Source organism: Tachypleus tridentatus, chromosome 7 (assembly GCF_004210375.1).
Source record: "Tachypleus tridentatus isolate NWPU-2018 chromosome 7, ASM421037v1, whole genome shotgun sequence".
NCBI lineage: Eukaryota > Metazoa > Arthropoda > Merostomata > Xiphosura > Limulidae > Tachypleus > Tachypleus tridentatus.
Genome location: NC_134831.1, coordinates 168,581,019 through 168,599,724, shown reverse-complemented (window position 1 = coordinate 168,599,724; position 18,706 = coordinate 168,581,019). Strand labels below are relative to the sequence as shown.

Sequence of the window (18,706 nt, the reverse complement as noted above, 5' to 3'; positions counted from 1 at the left end):
GAGTAGCATGTAAATCTTAATTTTAGGCACAAAATGTGTGAAGTGTAGAGAAAACGATTGTGTTGGTAATTAGAGCTTCAAAAAATAACTAAACTAATATCACCAAAAGGAATTTTGTTCGTTGTGAATTAACAAAGACTTGACAAAGATAGTTTACTTAAACATTTCTCTATATGTGTGTTCATATTTGAGAGTTATTTCTCTTTCGTATGTGGTTTTAAAGAAATAATTTAAAACTGTTATAGGTCATTGTGTTGAACATAAGAAATACATAAAGTTTGCACAATTTTATTTTTAAAAAAGAGCAAAATAAGTTAAGCAATAGTACTAAGTAATTTAGTTTTCAAATTCAAATACATTATCTGTTCACTTTTCTTCACTTTTCATATTCCTTTAAAACTGACATATGTGTATCAAGAAAACACCTGTTATTTTAAGGACAAACTTATCCGCAATGTTTTATGTTCTATTTTAAGAGCAAATCCATCTCTACCATTTATAATTCTATATTAAGAAAAATCTACAAATCTATACACATTATTTAATGTGATCTTGTGTTTGCATCAATGTACAAATCAACTCTGTAGAATAACAGAAAACAGCTCAAAACTGAACTATTATTATACTGATCTGCACTCTTTTCATTCAGTTATCAGTAACTGACGTTAGAAATAATAAAAAACAACTAGTTTTTATTCATGAAATATAAACATACTTTTTAAAATTGTATGACATGAATTTTCATAACCCATATTAAACATTCCAGATGGAATGCTGAGCATGCGTGCCAAGCCTCCAACAGAACGAGAATTTTTTGAGGTTCTACAAAAATTCAAATTTTCCTTCAATCTGCTGGTATGTGACATTCTAAGTTTTTTTATTCATATCATCTTAGTTATAACTATTCAAATATTTAAATATTGACTGAAAATTGTATGTTCTAACAATTGACAGTAACAACACTGAAGGCTAGATAGTTTTAAATTGTCTAAGGTGGGAATGTTGTTTGTCATTGTTCACAATATATTTGGTTTTGCATGGCCATACTCTTATTAATAACAATCGAATGTAAATTTTAAATTAAAGTAACATAATGTAACCAGTACTACTACTGTTTAAACTAAAACTGACCTGTAAAATTTTGAATACAACAGATATGAAGAAACACTAAATTTAATCACACTTTATAATAATTTTATGTATATGCTCATATAATGGCAAGTGTTTGCTCCATCAGCAACATGATTTTCATCAGTACAGTTCACTTTCCTACCATTTAATAATGCAATATAACTGGAGGTAGAATTATGGTTAAAGTAATTGTCAAACACCTTTAAAAGGAAAATTTGTATAAGATTTCTAAATGATGTAGAACTAAAAAACAAAACAACAACATTCCAGAGTAATGCCCTCATCTGTAAAGCACAAGAAGACCTTATAGCCCAAAGAGCCATTTAATGGATTTTCATATTTCTTGGTGCTTTTAACAAAATAATAAACAAGAACCATATCTAAAATCCTAATTCTTGAGAACTGATTTACTTCTTAATCATACAGGCAAAACTGAAGAACCACATTCATGATCCTAGTGCACCAGAACTGACTCTCTTTTTATTCACCCCTTTGAAAATTGTTGTGGAAGCTGTTCATCAGACATGGTCCAATCTCCCTCCACAAGTTGTCACACCACTCATGACTGCTGGTGCTGTAAATCTGCTGGACAGTTGCTGCTCTCCAAATGAAAGAGACATATGGTACAGTCTTGGTGAATCGTGGGTCATACCAAGGTAAGATACACTGAATAGCTGAAAGAGTTCTAGGACAGGTTGCTATTAAACATTTTATTATCAGTCAATTCATTACCAATCTTTTCATTACCAGGGTATTTCACTTGAAAATAATATCATAGTCTGGCAACAGTCTCTATTTTTATAACGTTATTCTGTAAGCATTTACTGGTGATATAAAATGTATCCAAAATTCGTCTTGATGGAGATATGTGAAGTTTCTTCCATCGAACGCAAGTTTTGTTGATTTTTTCAGACTGTAGCATGCATCATTGCTCACTAACCATCTTGTGATGGGCACAGCTTTGATGAAATTGCTTTCAGATTGTGTGAAGTAGCAAAATACCGGGGAATGAAATGTTCAGGAGTGTTATATGTTACACAGTATGTATGCAAGTGTTGGTTAATGTATTTTGAGAGTCAAATTTCTTCTATTACTAAGGCCAGAGGAGTACAAATTCACTATTGTCTAAAAATTGCTATTGTAAACTATGTATTGCCACAAAGGGATAAATGGAGAGGACCACAAGGTACTTACCATCCCGTTTTCTCCAACGGTTGGGCACCTGATTATCCTTTCTCTGAAGATCGGGAAAGAGCCGAATTGACTGCAGCAGCAGCAGCATCAGCAGCTCAACGATTTAGACGGGATAATCTCCGAAGAGCCCAAGAAGAGGTTTGTAGTGGCACAGGGTTCAATTGTCCTATTAAAATATTTTAAAATTATTCAACATGAAATCAGTGCATAAACACACATTGTGATAGAGAAACACACCAGGGTTTACAATGTTTTTGGAGAGTAGAACTGTCATACATGTTTCAAGTCAGTAACAGTTTTTATTACACAGTATATTATATACCAAATGTAAGGCACTGAGTTCTTTACAGATCTTATATATGTCTAAAGCACATTGTGGTTGGTAAGTGGTATAAGAATAGTTAATAGCACACTTTAAATATACAGTCGAAGAAGAATATTATTCAGAATAGTATTTTATTGATATGAGTATAATAAAAGTGATAACATTTATTTTAGCTGTTTAACTACTTCTGAAACTGATATAAAGATCTTAGTAACAGAGTCAACAGATTAGTAAAAAAACTACTTCTTGTTATTTATACAAGTAAATAATAATTTTGTTTCATTTATAGACAACATAGTGAGGGATTGTTTTGATGAAGCTGCTACCCTTGTACTCTTAAGAGTTCTCTGTTTCTAATATTAAATCCTTTCTTTGGTTATTAAATATCTAATTACCTCATTAGATGTTAATTGCACACTTTGCTTTGTGGAAGGTAATAATTGACTTTTATAAGTCACTAAGTACTTCTGTCTTTGAATTCAAATAAAAAAAATTTATATAGAAGTGGAAATGTGCCTTATTTCAGGGATTTTTCTCTTTACCTCCACTTCTTGAGCAAAAATCCTAAAACACAATAACCTTTGTACACAATCAGTTTGCAATTACCATACCATACAATATGGTAATCAAATTAGCCAACTGTAAGTGATGTATGTTAAAACACATATAATGGATTATCTTTATAGACAGATTCACAATTTTATCCAAATTTTCTAGAAATCACTATCCTATTTATTTATCCTATATACTCAAATTTTAAGAACTTCCTGAAAGTGACTGATGAATTTGTCGTGTATAGTGTAATCAGTTTATCAAAATATTGCTGGAAGTAACTGAACTGTATTGGAAAACCTTGATTCTGTTGTTTTTAAGTAACAATTCAGTTTCTTTGTTTGATAAATGAATAATTCAGTTGAAAATGAAAACTGTAACTAGATCATTTTATTGACCATCTAGGCTGACTTACGAAATGAGGAATACCAACGATTTTCAAATTTTCAGCCTCAGAGGGACAGCCATAATGGAAATGGTTACTATGACAGAGTTGATACATCAGAACAACATTCTACAAGTTATAACAACACTCCTCCCGGAGACATACCAAGGAGAGTTCCATACATGGAAAAGTAGGAATGATGTACTGATGTGTTATTTCTTTATGGAAAACTTGTATGTCATACTTATACTTGATAGAAATAAAAACATCAGATATAGACTGACTTACCAGAAACATTGTGGTTTTATTCAAGTTAGATATCTGCTACTATTTTCATAGTCATTGTACCTCTTAAACTACACAGTTAATAACAAAACATTTATTGAACAATCTGTTGTTTATTGTAACATCATAACAATCAACTGTTCCAGTGTTTTTTTATTATTACATCATTACAACCTGCTGTTACATTTTTTATTATTATAATCTTAACAACTCACTGTTCCATTTTCATTGTTACATCATTATAACCCATTGTTCCTGTATTTATTTTTTGTCTTTCAAACTTTGTAATGCATACTGGAAGGATTTATACATTTTGATAAAAAGGTTAGAAAAGAACGACCTTTACAGTCCAAATAATTTTAAAATAACTCTTTCTTTAAACCATAGTATACACTCATCCTGAAGAAGCTGCAAAGGTAATACATTGATTAAACTAAAAAAATATTTTCTAATTATCTGGAGCATAAATATAATTATTTTCTAACAATTTTATACAATATCTATTGTTACAATCATCAGCTCTGCTTCTAATGATAGCGTTATTAGGATCAGTCTATAAGATATTTATTGATTACTTTCACACAAAAATTCTATTCTTTTTCAACTAATAAATTTAATATTTGGTGATCACATTCTGTTGTAAAAAGAAAATGGATTTTTGAGTTAATTGAATTACTATATTTTTTCCTGACAAAATAAGTATTGAGGATATTTCATTGAAATAGATCTGGTGCCAATACTCCTTATGAGCAAGACTTCAGAGATGCAAGATCTGACGTAAGAACTGGTTCAACTGAACACCAACCTCTCGGGCAATTTCAACAACAACAGCAACCATGGTTTGATGATATACGAGCACATGGTAACAGGTGTATTGTAGTAGTGCACTCAAGAAATGCAAGCAATGACAAAGAATTAAGCATTGTGAAAGGAGAATTACTGGAGGTAGGTTTGTAGTATCCATAGAAAAGGTTGACTGATGCTAGCAAACATTTCTACTGATGCATACATCTACATTAACTTAGGTTTAAAACACATCTCTAACTTTTTTAAAGTTATATGAATTTGCAATCTTTTGTACTTATACCAATTTTATAAATAGTTTTATTTACCTGAAAGTTTATAGAATTATGTAAATACTAATAAACAATGTCTCATATGATATCAGACAATTAAAAAAAAAACATTAAGTTTAAAACATTGTTATATTTGGATCACAAAATAATGAAACAATAAACTGTGAGCAACTACTTGATAAATTTAAATTGTGCTGAGGAATGCTGAACAGTTTAAGCATTGTAAATTTACATGTAAGATAATCCAGATTAGATAATAAAGAAAACTTCCCTACAATATTTTAACTGTCATCTGTTGGCACACTAGCCTTGATAATCACTATTACTTACCCTCACATATGTTAACATGTGATACATGCTTACTCACATGCAAGTGGTTATCGAGTAACACTTCACCAATAAGAATGTGACAGTACCCCTATCATTACTGGTGCTCTCCCCATTTATGCATGTTAACTATTGACAGACTTATAGATCTTTTTCACTAAATTGCCAAAGTTTATAGTTTTGTTTCTCAACCATTCATTTTACAAATTTTGTATGGTTTTGTAAATTAATTTTGGAGTTCAACTTCTCTTTTGTGTGATCTGACCAATCTCAAAGTGATTAACAGCTGCAGGATTAGAAAGATCAAGAGTTATGATAGTAGTAGTTTCACTTATATTAGTGCTACATGAAACATGTACAAATAAAGGGCAACATAATTCAAATAGAGCTTTTTTTTGTGATTGAAGGTAAGTATCTGTAAGAAATAGTTTTTCAGTTTGAGAAAATATTAACATTACATTTATGTTCTGCTAAGGATGCTTCGTAAATATAAGCATTTTACATTGGTTTAAGTCTTAAAGTTCTTATTTCTTCAGAGTATATATTCTCAAATAAACAATCACACTGATTTGCTCTACATAATAGCAGTGTGAGGTGTGTGTGTGTGCTTGATCAGTGTCCACATCCAGTAAATTACTTGTAAATTTTTACACCCTTATTTACTGTTATAAGTTATTGTATGACACGAAGATTGGTAGAACATAGTTTTTAAGGTTGGCTACTGACTGCAGGTGGTTTTTAAAATACTATATTAAGTTTACAAACAACACACACAACTGCTAGTCTTTAAAGTACCTTAACAGTCCTTTGTTAATACATAAATGCTAGTCTTTAAAGCACCTTAGAAGTCCTTTTGTAAACACACACCTACAAGTTTTTAAAATATCTTAGCAATAATAGTAAAGCAATGTATATCTTTACTAGGTTTTGTAACTTGAAGTCTGCTGTTTAACTAGGATTTAATATAGCTGATGTTCTGCTTTATGGGTCTTTCAGCTCCTAGATGACAGCAGAAAATGGTGGAAAACAAGAAATGTGAATGGACAGATTGGATATGTTCCAAGTACTATTGTAACACATTATCAGGGACCACCTCCTGATGAGGAGACCTTTAACAACCCACCATATTCACACCCTGGACCAAGTCAAAATAGTTACTACAATTCTGTAAGTCACAATTTATCTAGTATCTGAAAGTAATTACAAGTGGAAACAGTAAATATTTAATTACTACAGTATTGTATGTTTTAGTCTTTTATGCAGTTGTTCATTCCATATACAAGTCACGATGAACAGTACATTATACTTTACATATGGAGTGTGACTAACACCGGAGTTACTGTGTATTTCAAATAGTAGTGTCATGGTGGAACAGATTATGTTTGTATATTTTCAATTATGGATGTATATCAGTCAGGAATTTAGGAATATAAAAACATACTGGATTTGATGAGTACTTTACTGTGGAAGTTGTTCTATTATATAAAATGTCCACCCCTGTAATGTATAATATAAAAACATACTAGGTTTGAGTGTGGAAGTTGTTCTATTATACAAAATGTCCATTCCTGTAATGTATAATATAAAAACATACTAGATTTGATGAGTACTTTACTGTGGAAGTTGTTCTATTATATATAATATCCACCCCTGTTGTGTATAATATAAAAACATACTAGATTTGATGAGTACCTTACTGTGGAAGTTGTTCTATTATATAAAATGTCCACCCCTGTAATGTATAATATTTCCAATTTTCAGAATGGATCTTTACCAGTTCAAGGCAGGAGAGACTATGGTGGTTCTGATTTATCATCTTATCGAGGTCCTCAACAGCACCCACTCCCAGGTGATTGGATTCAAAACGAAATGATGGGCAAGAAAGGTGAATTTTGCTACTTCTGGTTACCTCGAAAACCCCTGTGACTTTCTTGCTTCTCCTGTGTTTGTTCTTCTGTGTTTCACCATGTGATTGTTCTTATTTCAAAGAAGTGTGTTAATTCATCTTAGATTGTCTTAGTTGCTGTGTTAAAGAAATTAACTCATTATCCTACTAAAAGATAAATTGCTACAGGAAAAGTGTACTTATTAATTTTGGTGCTTTTATTCATGGCTTCACCAAAGGAAAATGTTTCTTACAGAATGAAAATTAAGATAGAGAACATTAACAACTAAAATGTAACTTCTCAACATGCATTCAGAACTGTTGGCCTTAAAAATTACACCAAATATACTTTCAGGGGTTTTAGCCTTATAAATGACATTCCAAACATGCCTTCAGGAGTGCTTAAAAACTTTAAAATGCAACAACAATTCTAATATCACAAAGATTTGCACATCCATGACATGGTTTAATATCCCAAAACAGTATCCAAGATCAAACTGAAGCAGTTCATATATTTATTAAATATTGTAGAATTGGATAGCATGACTGAAGACTAACCATTAATGTATTTTATACAATACAGAAATTCTGGCTTAATGTGGTTGTATTTTAAATAAAGTAAATTCAGATAGCACAGTAAAATCAAATGTGAATTAAACTTGTATCAAAAATATTCACTGTCTTACAGATCCACTAAAAGTGGTAAAATAAAACCTGCCTCAAAAATATCTATTTTCTTCAGATCTACCATAGATTAGTCTGTGTTAAAGCTCAAAACGAAACATAACTATTACATTTTGTTACTATTGTCGTATACTAAATGTGGATATTTTAAATCACTGATTGAAAACCACTCATGTGAAGAAACTTCTACTGAATCTAAATGTTTATTTTTAAATATTGTTAAAATTATAAATCTTTTCACAGTTATTTTTATAGCTCTTGTATGTTTTTACATTCTGTATACTTTATATTTGAAAGTTTTATATACTTGGTAAAGACATGTAGTCCTAACAATCTCTAAGAATTTTAGAAAGATTTTAAAAACCCGTCTAATGATAAAGTTTGAGAATCACTGTTGGAATTGTTAATGTATATTCTGTAATAGTTGTTTTATATTTTTATTATTAACAATGTTTCTTACAGCAGCAAGTTTTTGTTTATTATGTATATTCTTTAAAAGAGAAATAATCTCTTACAAAACGAAAACATAATATATAGTCATGTCAATTGGAAGAGATTATGTTTTATACAAATATTTTGATTCCATTTTCTTAAACATGTAGATCAATGTTTGGAAACTTTTACTTGTCTATGTGTAGCTAGTAATGCATGGGAGGTTTTTGTTAATAATCTATTTTAATGCTTTTTATTAACTTGCAAAGAAATTAACCTAAATTTTAGGATGAAACCAAATGTAAACCAGAATATAGTGTTTTAGAATGCATGTATAAACACAAGGATCAAAGTATAGAAATACTTGTGACTTTCAGAGTACAAACACTAAAGGAATCCACTTGGCATGATTCATGGTGAAGGTTTTTGGAATCAAACCAAGAGCTTATTAAGCAAGGAGTCTGATCTTTGCTAGGTCCTCAAAAGATCATATGATATATGAGGCTGTAATACTAGAAGAATCCAGGAGTTTGTAACTTCTGTAATTAATTAATTATATGACTGTAAACAGTAAAGAATGACTAATTGTTGTCAAAGTGGCTATGAGATGTGTCTACCCCTGCAGAGAACTAGGAGTCTATTCCTTGTAAATCTAGGTTTTAGTATTCTTATAGTGCAGTAGTCCTATCTGTGGCTTGTTTAACATTACCCTGAACGTGTATCATTTTGATGTAAATAGGAAGATTATAGAAAAATTGGAAAAATTTGGTGATATTAGAGTTTGACACAAATAATATTAAATTTGCAGTCTATTATTCTATTTAAATATCCATAATTCAGTTCTTGCAGTCTTTAATACAAATAAGTAGAAATGTACAATACCTTGAAAATTAAAGGTATTTCCAAAAACATAAGACTGGTCATCGGAACTCCATTTTTAAAACAAAACATTCTATGTACATTTCTATGGCATTATATTGTATAATTAATTATTTAAATTTTTTCTTAAGCTTTATGTTGTAAGACAAATTACTTAAAAATCTCATTTCTGTTTCAAGGACTTTGTAAGTATATAAACATGTTGATTTCATTTTTTGGTACTTTTATTGTAAAGCTAAGTACTTATAAGCTTTCATTCCATTTTATAACTTGTAATAAGAGAAATAATTTATTTCTGTTTTTTAACACTACCTGAAGAGAGCAAAACTGAAGTTGACATCATCTGTACCTGTTGATTTGTTATGATATATTTGTGTATTTTCATTGGCCAAAGGACAGCAAGATCGTGGGCTTCCTTCCCCACAATGGCCTAGTGTTTCACCCCCTCAGCCAGAACCAATGGCTGCCCCTATTCCTCCACCCCCTCCACCACCACCACAAGCAACTAATCCAGACACACCAAAATGTAAGTGCAGTATTTTCTGAGAGAATAAGTGCCTTACACATTGCTATTTGTTTATAGAGATTTGTCAGTATTTAATGTTTTCTATGAGATTCAGTTCTCTGTGTATTGCTACTTGTTTACAGAGATGTTTCATTATGTAGTGTTTTCTCAGGGATTTAGTGCTCTATGTATTGCAACTAGTTCATAAAGATTTTTCAAAATGAAATGTTTTCTGAGACATTAAGTTCGCTATGTATTGCTATTTGTTTGTCAGGAAAATTAACAGAGACTTAACTCGCTATTAAAATCACATATCTTCGGCAATAACATGTACCTTTCTGATATTAACAGTTCAGAGTTCTGTAGAAACATAGTTGCTATTATTACGTAGGAATTAATACAAAGTTGTAATTATACTAGTTCATACCTGTCTAATGCAATAGAGTAAACACAAAAATAAACTTACATTCATCATATAGTAAACACAACAATAAATTGTACAGTTCAGACATAAATATTTTCATCTTTAGCTTTCACCTAGATTAACAAAAATATGAAATAAATCACTTGAAGTTTTCCCTATTCTACTCACTTTTTAAACTAGAGAATAAACTTTAACTGATTCTACTCATATGTATTTAGATTTTGAAAGAGATACTTCAACACTTAATAGAACTTTAAATTTCATTACTCCTGTTTATCTTTTATTTATTGTGTACATCTACCATGATTAGTATTACCAGAGGAGCATCATCATATAATCATAAATATTCTTGTTTAGGCTCAATACTGAAAAAGAAAGAGCAAATCCTTCCTAAAGTACAAAATGCACAAGATTTGTTTCAGGAAGAACTGAGAGAGAGAGTTACTTTAGGACACAAAGCAAAGAAGAAGTGGGGTATTATACAACAGAGCAACCTTGCGGCAGTTTATATAACAGCAGAGTCAACACCAGGAGAAGTGCAGGAATGGTTGGCAGCTAAAGTTTTCAGCCCAGAGTAAGTTAAACATTGCAGTTTATAATGATGTATATTGTTCAACTTTCCCTCATCAAACTAAGATATCATGAACCATAATATAACTTTTACATTGCAAAAAACAACTGTTCAGTTCAGCCAACACTTTAAAACTTTTACTATTGACTGCTGAGGCTGTACACATATAAAAATGCACAGAAAAGGTGTACATATGTTCACAATGGTCTGTTTGTGAATTTTATTAGTATTCTCTTGCCACCCTACAACAAAAATTATTGGTACATTGCACCCATACCTTTTATATAATATTAATTAAAGTACTGTGAAAATCACAGGGGTATTGAAAATTTGATTTGTTTTTATGTATTTTATATAAGCTATAAACATTCATAGGGTAAACAATGTTATCATTACCCCTTTAATTTAACATTAATACAAATATATGGTGTTCCTTTAAAAAAACTTAAGTACAGGGTGAAACAGGAATTAAAAGCCAATAAAAATGAACATTAGATGACTGACATGTAGACACAAATAGTGAAATTTATTTTTTAGTCTAGCTATCACAAAGAGGTTGGTTTAACAACACTGAAGTATATACTGTTTTATTCCAGTATGCATTGCCTGTCACATAGTTCAGTGCCTTCTATGTGCAAAATAAAAATTTTTGCATGCCCCAAGACTTCTATCACCCTTCCATTTGAAATTGATCGATTCCACTGTGTTTCTCATACCAGTTATCGTGTATCAACTTTCTACCAATAGGAGCAGGACATGCTGTAATAATGCACAACTCCCTCTATTACATTTTGCTTTATCTGTCACTTTTTGTTTTGCAGTACTCATATTCAGACGTTATTTTCTTTTGATACCTTTTGTGTGAGTTGTGATTTTAATGTTTTAATTTCTGAAGTGAGACTTCTTCATTATTAATTTTTCTTTACATTCAAGAAATCATTTAATTTCCCAATCTTTATAATTTCTGAAATTTGCATATTTTACATCACACACTTTTGTTTGATTTACATATTTCTCAATAAATTCTGAGGTTCATGTTCCCACTTGGAGCATTATAGCAGTATTTTAACAAGCTGCAGGTGAAGAAGAACTATTGTTGGATTTCTCTGCTATTATCCAATATGAGATTGACCATTATATGGCTCAACATTCTTCTCCTGAACTTACCCCTCTAATTCTTAAAAAACAAGCTAAACCTGTTCAGCTTAACATAGATTTTATAACCTTTTCACACCAGATTCTGCTGCTCCTCTTGCAGAATCAACTAGGCCTAATTTGGCATTTTTTACATGATTTCTCAGATTTATTATATTTATCCAGTTCTCTGCTTTTCTGTGATTCTTTATTACCTCCATGTTGTCTTATTTCTCATCTTTGGCTTTCTCTTTACACACTTGGTTTCATTCTAGTAAGGGTTTTCTGGTTGGTTTATCAGTGTACTGAGTTTATGTTGTTTTTAGTCTAGGTAACACATACAGGTTAGTTTAACAACACTGAAGTTTTGTTGTTTTAATCAAGGTATCAAAAACCTATTGGTTTACCAACGTACTGAATTTATGATATTTTTAGTTTAGGTAACACAAATAGGTTGGCTTAGCAATATTGAAGTTACATTGTGTTAATCAAGGTATCAAAATCCTGTTGGCTTACCAATTTAATGAATTTTCAGTTCTAAAATAACTAAACTGAATTCCTTAATTAAGTGTTTCTAACACAAAAATAGTGTTGATGGAAATTTTGTCAGTCTCATTAAAACTATAAAATTGGGAGGTTCTGTTTAAATGAATTGAATAAACATTAAAACTGTGATGTCTATTGTCCCAAACTTGTAATAATTATGATGATATAAAGAATGATATTAAAATGTTTTCGTTCATATTTGGAAATTGCTGGATTAGTCCAAAAATATATTAAAACAGTGATGTTTATTCTTCCTGTTGATATGAAGAATGGTGTTCAAGAATTACAAGATAATGTATGAAAATCTTTGAAAGTCACTGTTACGAACATTTTTTGTTTAAGAAATTTTCTGATAAGATTGCTACAATTCAAAAAGATGGCAGCTACACTATAAACAGATAGCCACTGTCAACACATTTAAAAAAGTCATCCACAAGATGTTATTATGATACAAACAGGTAGAAAACATCCTTAATGTACATAAGTAAGGTCAAATAACCAAGTAGAGGTACAACTGTCCACCTTTCCTTAGATGGAATGGTAGAGCTGACCATCTCTATGGTGCTGAACCAAGTAGAGTCAATAATTGTTCACTTTTCCTCAGATGGAATGTTAGAGCTGAACATTCTTATGGTAGGGAACCAAATATATATAAGAACTCTCCACTTTTCCCCAGATGGAATGGTAGAGATGAATGCCTGTAAGGTGGAAAACCAAGTAGAGGTAACAACTGTCCACCTTTTCTCATATGGAATGGTAGAGCCAACCATCTCTATGGTACTGAATCAAGTAGAGGTAACATCTGTCCACCTTTTCTCAGACAGAACGGTAGAGTTGAATATCTGTATGGTGAGGAATCAAGTATAGGTAACAACTCTCCACCTTTCCTCAGATGGATTGATGGAGTTGAACACCTGTATGGTGAGAAATCAAGTATAGGTAAAAACTGTCAACCTTTCCTCAGATGGAATGGTAAAGCTAAATATCTGTATGGTGAGAAATCAAGTATAGGTAAAAAGTGTCAACCTTTCCTCAGATGGAATGGTAAAGCTAAATATCTGTATGGTGAGAAATCAAGTATAGGTAAAAACTGTCCAGCTTTTCTCAGATGGAATGGTAGAGCTAAGCATGTGTACGGTGATGAACCAAGTAGCAAACCTCAAAATAAAACAGTATTTTGTTCTTCTAATAAACGTTTAAAATTAAAATAATTGGATTTACAACCATATTTAAACTTTGACATATTTCATGTTGATTCAGCTGTACTTGTCAAGTTACACAGCCATGTGTAGTGTAATAAAAATTATTTAGATAAATTATAAGTCCTACCCTAAACAATGTTAGTGAATAAATGTCTGTGACAAAATATGATGTTGAACAAGGAAAGGCCTAGTTAGCTAACTAAATATTATTACAATTATATGTGGAAGTTGGTAACACCATTTATTGGATAGTATATAATAACAGATACATTTGTTGATTAGAGTTAAGTACATGTTCAGAATCATAGTACTAAACTATTATTGGCTACTTCCTTACAAATCCATACCACCTTTCTTCTTTTTCAGAGGTTAGAGATAAGAATGTGTTTCCATCGATTGCTTTCTTCTGCTTAAATTATTTCTGGTAATATATTAATCTTATCACATGTGCCAATAAAACATGAAATGATTTTTGAAAAATGAGAGATAAACTCTATACTCCATTCTCATGCAGACTAACCACAATATGTAGGACCTACCAACCACCTGACACATAATCAATGTACTTCATAAAATATGTGAAGTGGTCATTGAGTGTATTATTGTATTGTTTGTTATTGCCTCATATTATTTTATAGTTTATTCAAAAATATATAGTACACATATATGATTTACTATAAAGAAGTGTGTATAATTGAAATCTAAACATATTTTTTTTAGAGTCCGTCAGCTTTTTAGGGACATGACTGGAAAAATGTTATTTAAACTCACCAGGGGACGTCTTGAGGAGGTCTTGGGTTTGGAAGTCGGAAGTCGTCTCCACAGCCACATCACCGTTCAGAAGAACATGAGTGGTGTAAGGATATTGCTTCATATAGATTTGTTAAAAATAGCATAATGTCTTGTGTTTATGGTTGTTTGTTTCATAATTCCAGAACTGCATTATACATTTAATTAATAAAAATATTATTAATGTTATTAAGGTTTCCTCAGTACTTCTGTCTGTAATGTTATTAGTGTATACAGGGTACTTCTGTCTGTAATATTATTAGTGTTTATTGAGTACTTCTGTCTGTAATGTTATGAATGTTTACTGGGTACTTCTGTCTGTAATGTTATTAATGTTCACCAGGTACTTCTGTCTGTTTGACTTGTTTTATGGTGTTTATCACTAGTACAAAACTAATTTTGTGGTATTTGTTCCTAGTATAAAACAGTGAGTGGTGAAGAACTAAAGTCCATTTTAGCTGAGAGAAGAAAGAAAGTTGAGGCTCCTAAACAAAGACAACTATCATCAGCACCCTCTGTTGCCCCTTCTTCTAGCTCAGATGGTAAGTTATTAGAGAAAAATAATGTAGAAAAACTAATATGTTTATTTCTCACACCACCATAAAAAACAAGTTCCTACAGTTATTCTTCTCACCACCCCAACAACAAGTTCCTCTGGTTATCCCTTTTCCTCCATCCTAACAACAAGTTTCTCTGGTTATCCCTTTTCCTCCATCCTAACAACAAGTTCCTCTGGCTATCCCTTTTCCTCCATCCTAACAAGAAGTTCCTCTGGCTATCCCTTTTACTCCATCCTAACAACAAGTTCCTCTGGTTATCCCTTTTCCTCCATCCTACTCCATCCTAACAACAAGTTCCTCTGGCTATCCCTTTTCCTCCATCCCAACAACAAGTTCCTCTGGTTATCCCTTTTCCTCCATCCTAACAAGAAGTTCCTGTGGTATTCCCTTTCCTCTATCCTAACAACATGTTCTTGTGGTTATCTCATCACACTCTATAATCACTAGTTTTTTCTTCACAACCCTTTAAATATTATACTCTCACTTTGAACAACTCTCAACAGAATATACTGAAACATCATGTGTTTACATATAGTATACACTGTGTTGTTATACCTTTACACACAGTACACTTAATTGTACATCTTTAGACAGTATGTTCTGACTGATTATCGTTAATATAATAGTCTTTACTGTTTATAATAATTCATCTTTTCTTACAGAAGAGGATGGAAGCAGTCAAGAGCCAGTGAAAAGCTTTGAGAATAAACGTAAACAGCTTATGTCAGATGTTGTATCTGATAGTGATTAAGAGAATGGTCATTTTGTTGTGAAGATACACAACACTAAAACGAAGACAGCTCTGTGGACTTGTATAGCTCTTCATTATAATGAACTATTGATTTAATTTGGGTGTTTTAAAACTGATTTATCTAAAGATATTATCTGTGATCAAAGTCTAGAAATTATTATTTGCAATCAATCAGAAACATTAAAAAAAATTTCAAAATAAATAACTTGTGTATGTAGCCAAAACATGTTGGTTAAAAGTATATTACAGACATATACAGTCAGGTCCAATACCTCTGGCAAAGAAAGGTCACTAAATTTGGTGATTTTTCACCATTCAACTATGATTTCTAGTTTTTATGGTTATTTATAGTAACATTGTTACTTACTTAATACTGATAAAAATCTATTATTACTCTATTGGAATAATGACAGCATTAAAGATTACTCTTTGAGCAACTTTGTACCTAAATTTTATCATTCAAATTAGTTATATTTCTTTTTTATGATACCCTTATGGGGTTCAACATACCCACATAAAATCATATGTCGCTGTACAAACAGGAATTAAACTTACTGTTCCCTAGCTAGTGGCCATGGACCTGTACAAACAGGAATTAAAGCTATCATACCCAAACTAAGAACCAGAATAAATAGGAATTAAGCCTATAATTCTGAGGCTACAGACCTGTATAACAATGCATGTACAGTCAGGTTTTAAATAATAGACTACTGGTTCTTTCGAGGAAATAGTTTTTCTTATTTCTATATGTACTATAAAATTGTCTGTTTTTCATATGTTATTTTTACAGGACTGTAGAGTTCTCAAATTAGTATCTTAATTAAATGTTGTTAAATATATAATAATTTTTTGGTAAGTAGTAAGTAATATTTGAACAAGATTGGTAAAAGATTAATTTCAATTTTTGTATCAGATCAAAAATATTTATTATCTTGAAGTATTCTACACAAAACATAATTAAAATCTAGTTCAGAATACTACAATAGCAATTAATGAGCTGAGACAGTTAACCTGATGTTATCTTGGTAAAATTGGCAGTTCTCACAAAGTTTATCATTTTCGTGCACTGTAAAAGAACAACAGTTAGTTTTGATTAAATGGTTATAAAACAATATACAAGTATTAGTCTAGTCTCAAAAGTAGCATATTATACTTTATTTGTCATACATAGTTATTTTGGTGTGATTGGTATGGTGTATAGTGTTAAAATGTTGCCCATAAATGTGCAGTAATATAAGTATTTGTTGATTTAAATAAGTTGGTTATTTTGTGGCAGTAAATTCTTAATAATTTATAACATTTTAATGTAAGAATAATTTGTTCAATAGTTATCTTTCTTCTGTTTATTTCAATGGATTTTTTTTTTCACGGATCATTGCTTGTTCTCAGGTCATTCCAAATTGCACTTTTATCATCATTCCAAATTAACAATAGGATTATTTTCCTGAGCTATTTAAACAATGTGTACAAAAACATTAATACGTCAGTGTTGTGTCAAGTTATTGTACAAGCAAACTAAATTATGTAAGAAAACTAAAATGTTCATAAATTGTTATTATATACAATCTATACATGCACTTCCAAGCTTCACAATGTGTATTACTGATTGAAATAATTATTTTGTTTTTATATTAGTTACGAATAAGAATTGTACTTTAGTTAATTGCAACACAAATTTTGTATCGTGTGTAACACAGTCAGGACAGTAGTAAACAAAATATAATGTTTTTTGTTGATGTTTCATTTTAATTATAAATCAGATTTATAATAAAGTGTTATGCAAAATAACAAGCACCATCATATGTTCACCGACACTAGATTATAAAATATAACTTAATAAGATCCAGTCGCAATACAATATGATGTGAATTTAACATCTATTTTAACTTCCTAGGGCATCATGCATCTGCTTCTGAAGTATTTGTTATCCAAACATAAGTTCTGTGTCACAATTATAAGACTGTTTAAAAAAAGTAGCCCTTTAGATGTCCAAGATATTTTTAAACTTCTCAGGTGATAGTGAAATGAACACCCCCTATGTTTATATTATTTTTACACAGAAAGCAGGTCATATCCAATAGAAGCTTAAGCTTCATTAAATTTTACTTTTATATGTCGCAGTAGTTAATAATTAAGAGCGTATACATATGTAACACTTTCTTTGTCACATGAGAAGTTAATAATTAAAACAGTAAACGTATGTCACATTTCCTTGTCAAATCAGTAGTTATCACCTAACAAGTATTCCATAAACCTGAACCATCAAAATACCACAGTGATATAAATATCTATTATAGTTATGTTTGTATGTGCGAGTCTTAATGAATATAACCTAATTCTCTGGCTAATGTTATCTTTCTTAGAAATTTGCCCCCCGCTAGTACAGCGGTATGTCTCCGGATTTACAACGCTAAAATCAGGGGTTCTATTCCCCTCGGTGGGCTGAGCAGATAGCCTTTGTGGCTTTGCTAAAAGAAAAACACACACAAACACACTCTTAGAAATTTTAATTTTATGAGGAAACTTGCAGTTAAATTCCTTTTATTTCATACCTCATTCTAAAACTTAGAATGTGTGCTGGTTCTATATTGATCGACTATGTAGGAAAGTTAAGCGAACAGAAGATATAAATATTCAAAAATTAGCAATTAAACCTGGACAGGAAATAGGCAACGGGGAATTTCTGAACATACTGGGAATCATGTCTTAAAAGTGTTTTTGGAAAAAATATAGCCGAGATCCCCAAAATGTAATATGGATATACAAACTAGCAAATTAAATTGAAGGCCTCTTACCAGTCGAAAGTATAAATCAATATATTTATGTAGTTGTTTTTACTAATAAACTACAAATTCTCTTCTCAAGAAACAAGTCCTCACGTGTTTTCTTTATATTATTGTTTAAACATTTTCCACTTTGTGATTTATCACTGCAAGTTGTTTTACTTTCTACATCATTCTAAAGTATTATTTATATTATAAAATTAATTATTATGTAATATAAAAAATGGATAAAACTAAAATAAAAAAATTATGATATTCAGCAATCGTATGCTTTTCGGCCAGATGA

General features: G+C 30.9%; 1 protein-coding gene across 11 annotated transcripts in view; it reads left to right on the top strand.

Annotated features, from left to right (window-relative positions):
* LOC143257174 (epidermal growth factor receptor kinase substrate 8-like protein 2) overlaps positions 1-17,362 on the top strand; it is a 64,245-nt gene extending 46,883 nt beyond the window's left edge. For 9 of the 11 annotated variants that reach the window (XM_076515529.1, XM_076515524.1, XM_076515523.1 and 6 more), the window contains 12 exons: positions 767-855; positions 1,558-1,787; positions 2,295-2,463; positions 3,608-3,777; positions 4,598-4,817; positions 6,272-6,442; positions 7,037-7,160; positions 9,550-9,681; positions 10,442-10,658; positions 14,258-14,393; positions 14,745-14,868; positions 15,549-17,362. In XM_076515529.1, coding sequence (XP_076371644.1) covers positions 767-855; positions 1,558-1,787; positions 2,295-2,463; positions 3,608-3,777; positions 4,598-4,817; positions 6,272-6,442; positions 7,037-7,160; positions 9,550-9,681; positions 10,442-10,658; positions 14,258-14,393; positions 14,745-14,868; positions 15,549-15,637 — 1,871 coding nt within the window. In that variant the 3' untranslated portion in view covers positions 15,638-17,362. Of the gene's footprint in view, positions 1-766; positions 856-1,557; positions 1,788-2,294; positions 2,464-3,607; positions 3,778-4,597; positions 4,818-6,271; positions 6,443-7,036; positions 7,161-9,549; positions 9,682-10,441; positions 10,659-13,011; positions 13,637-14,257; positions 14,394-14,744; positions 14,869-15,548 lie in introns of those variants that run through there. The other 2 variants (XM_076515527.1, XM_076515531.1) reach the window with 2 other exon arrangements.
* The last annotated feature ends 1,344 nt before the right edge of the window (positions 17,363-18,706 follow it).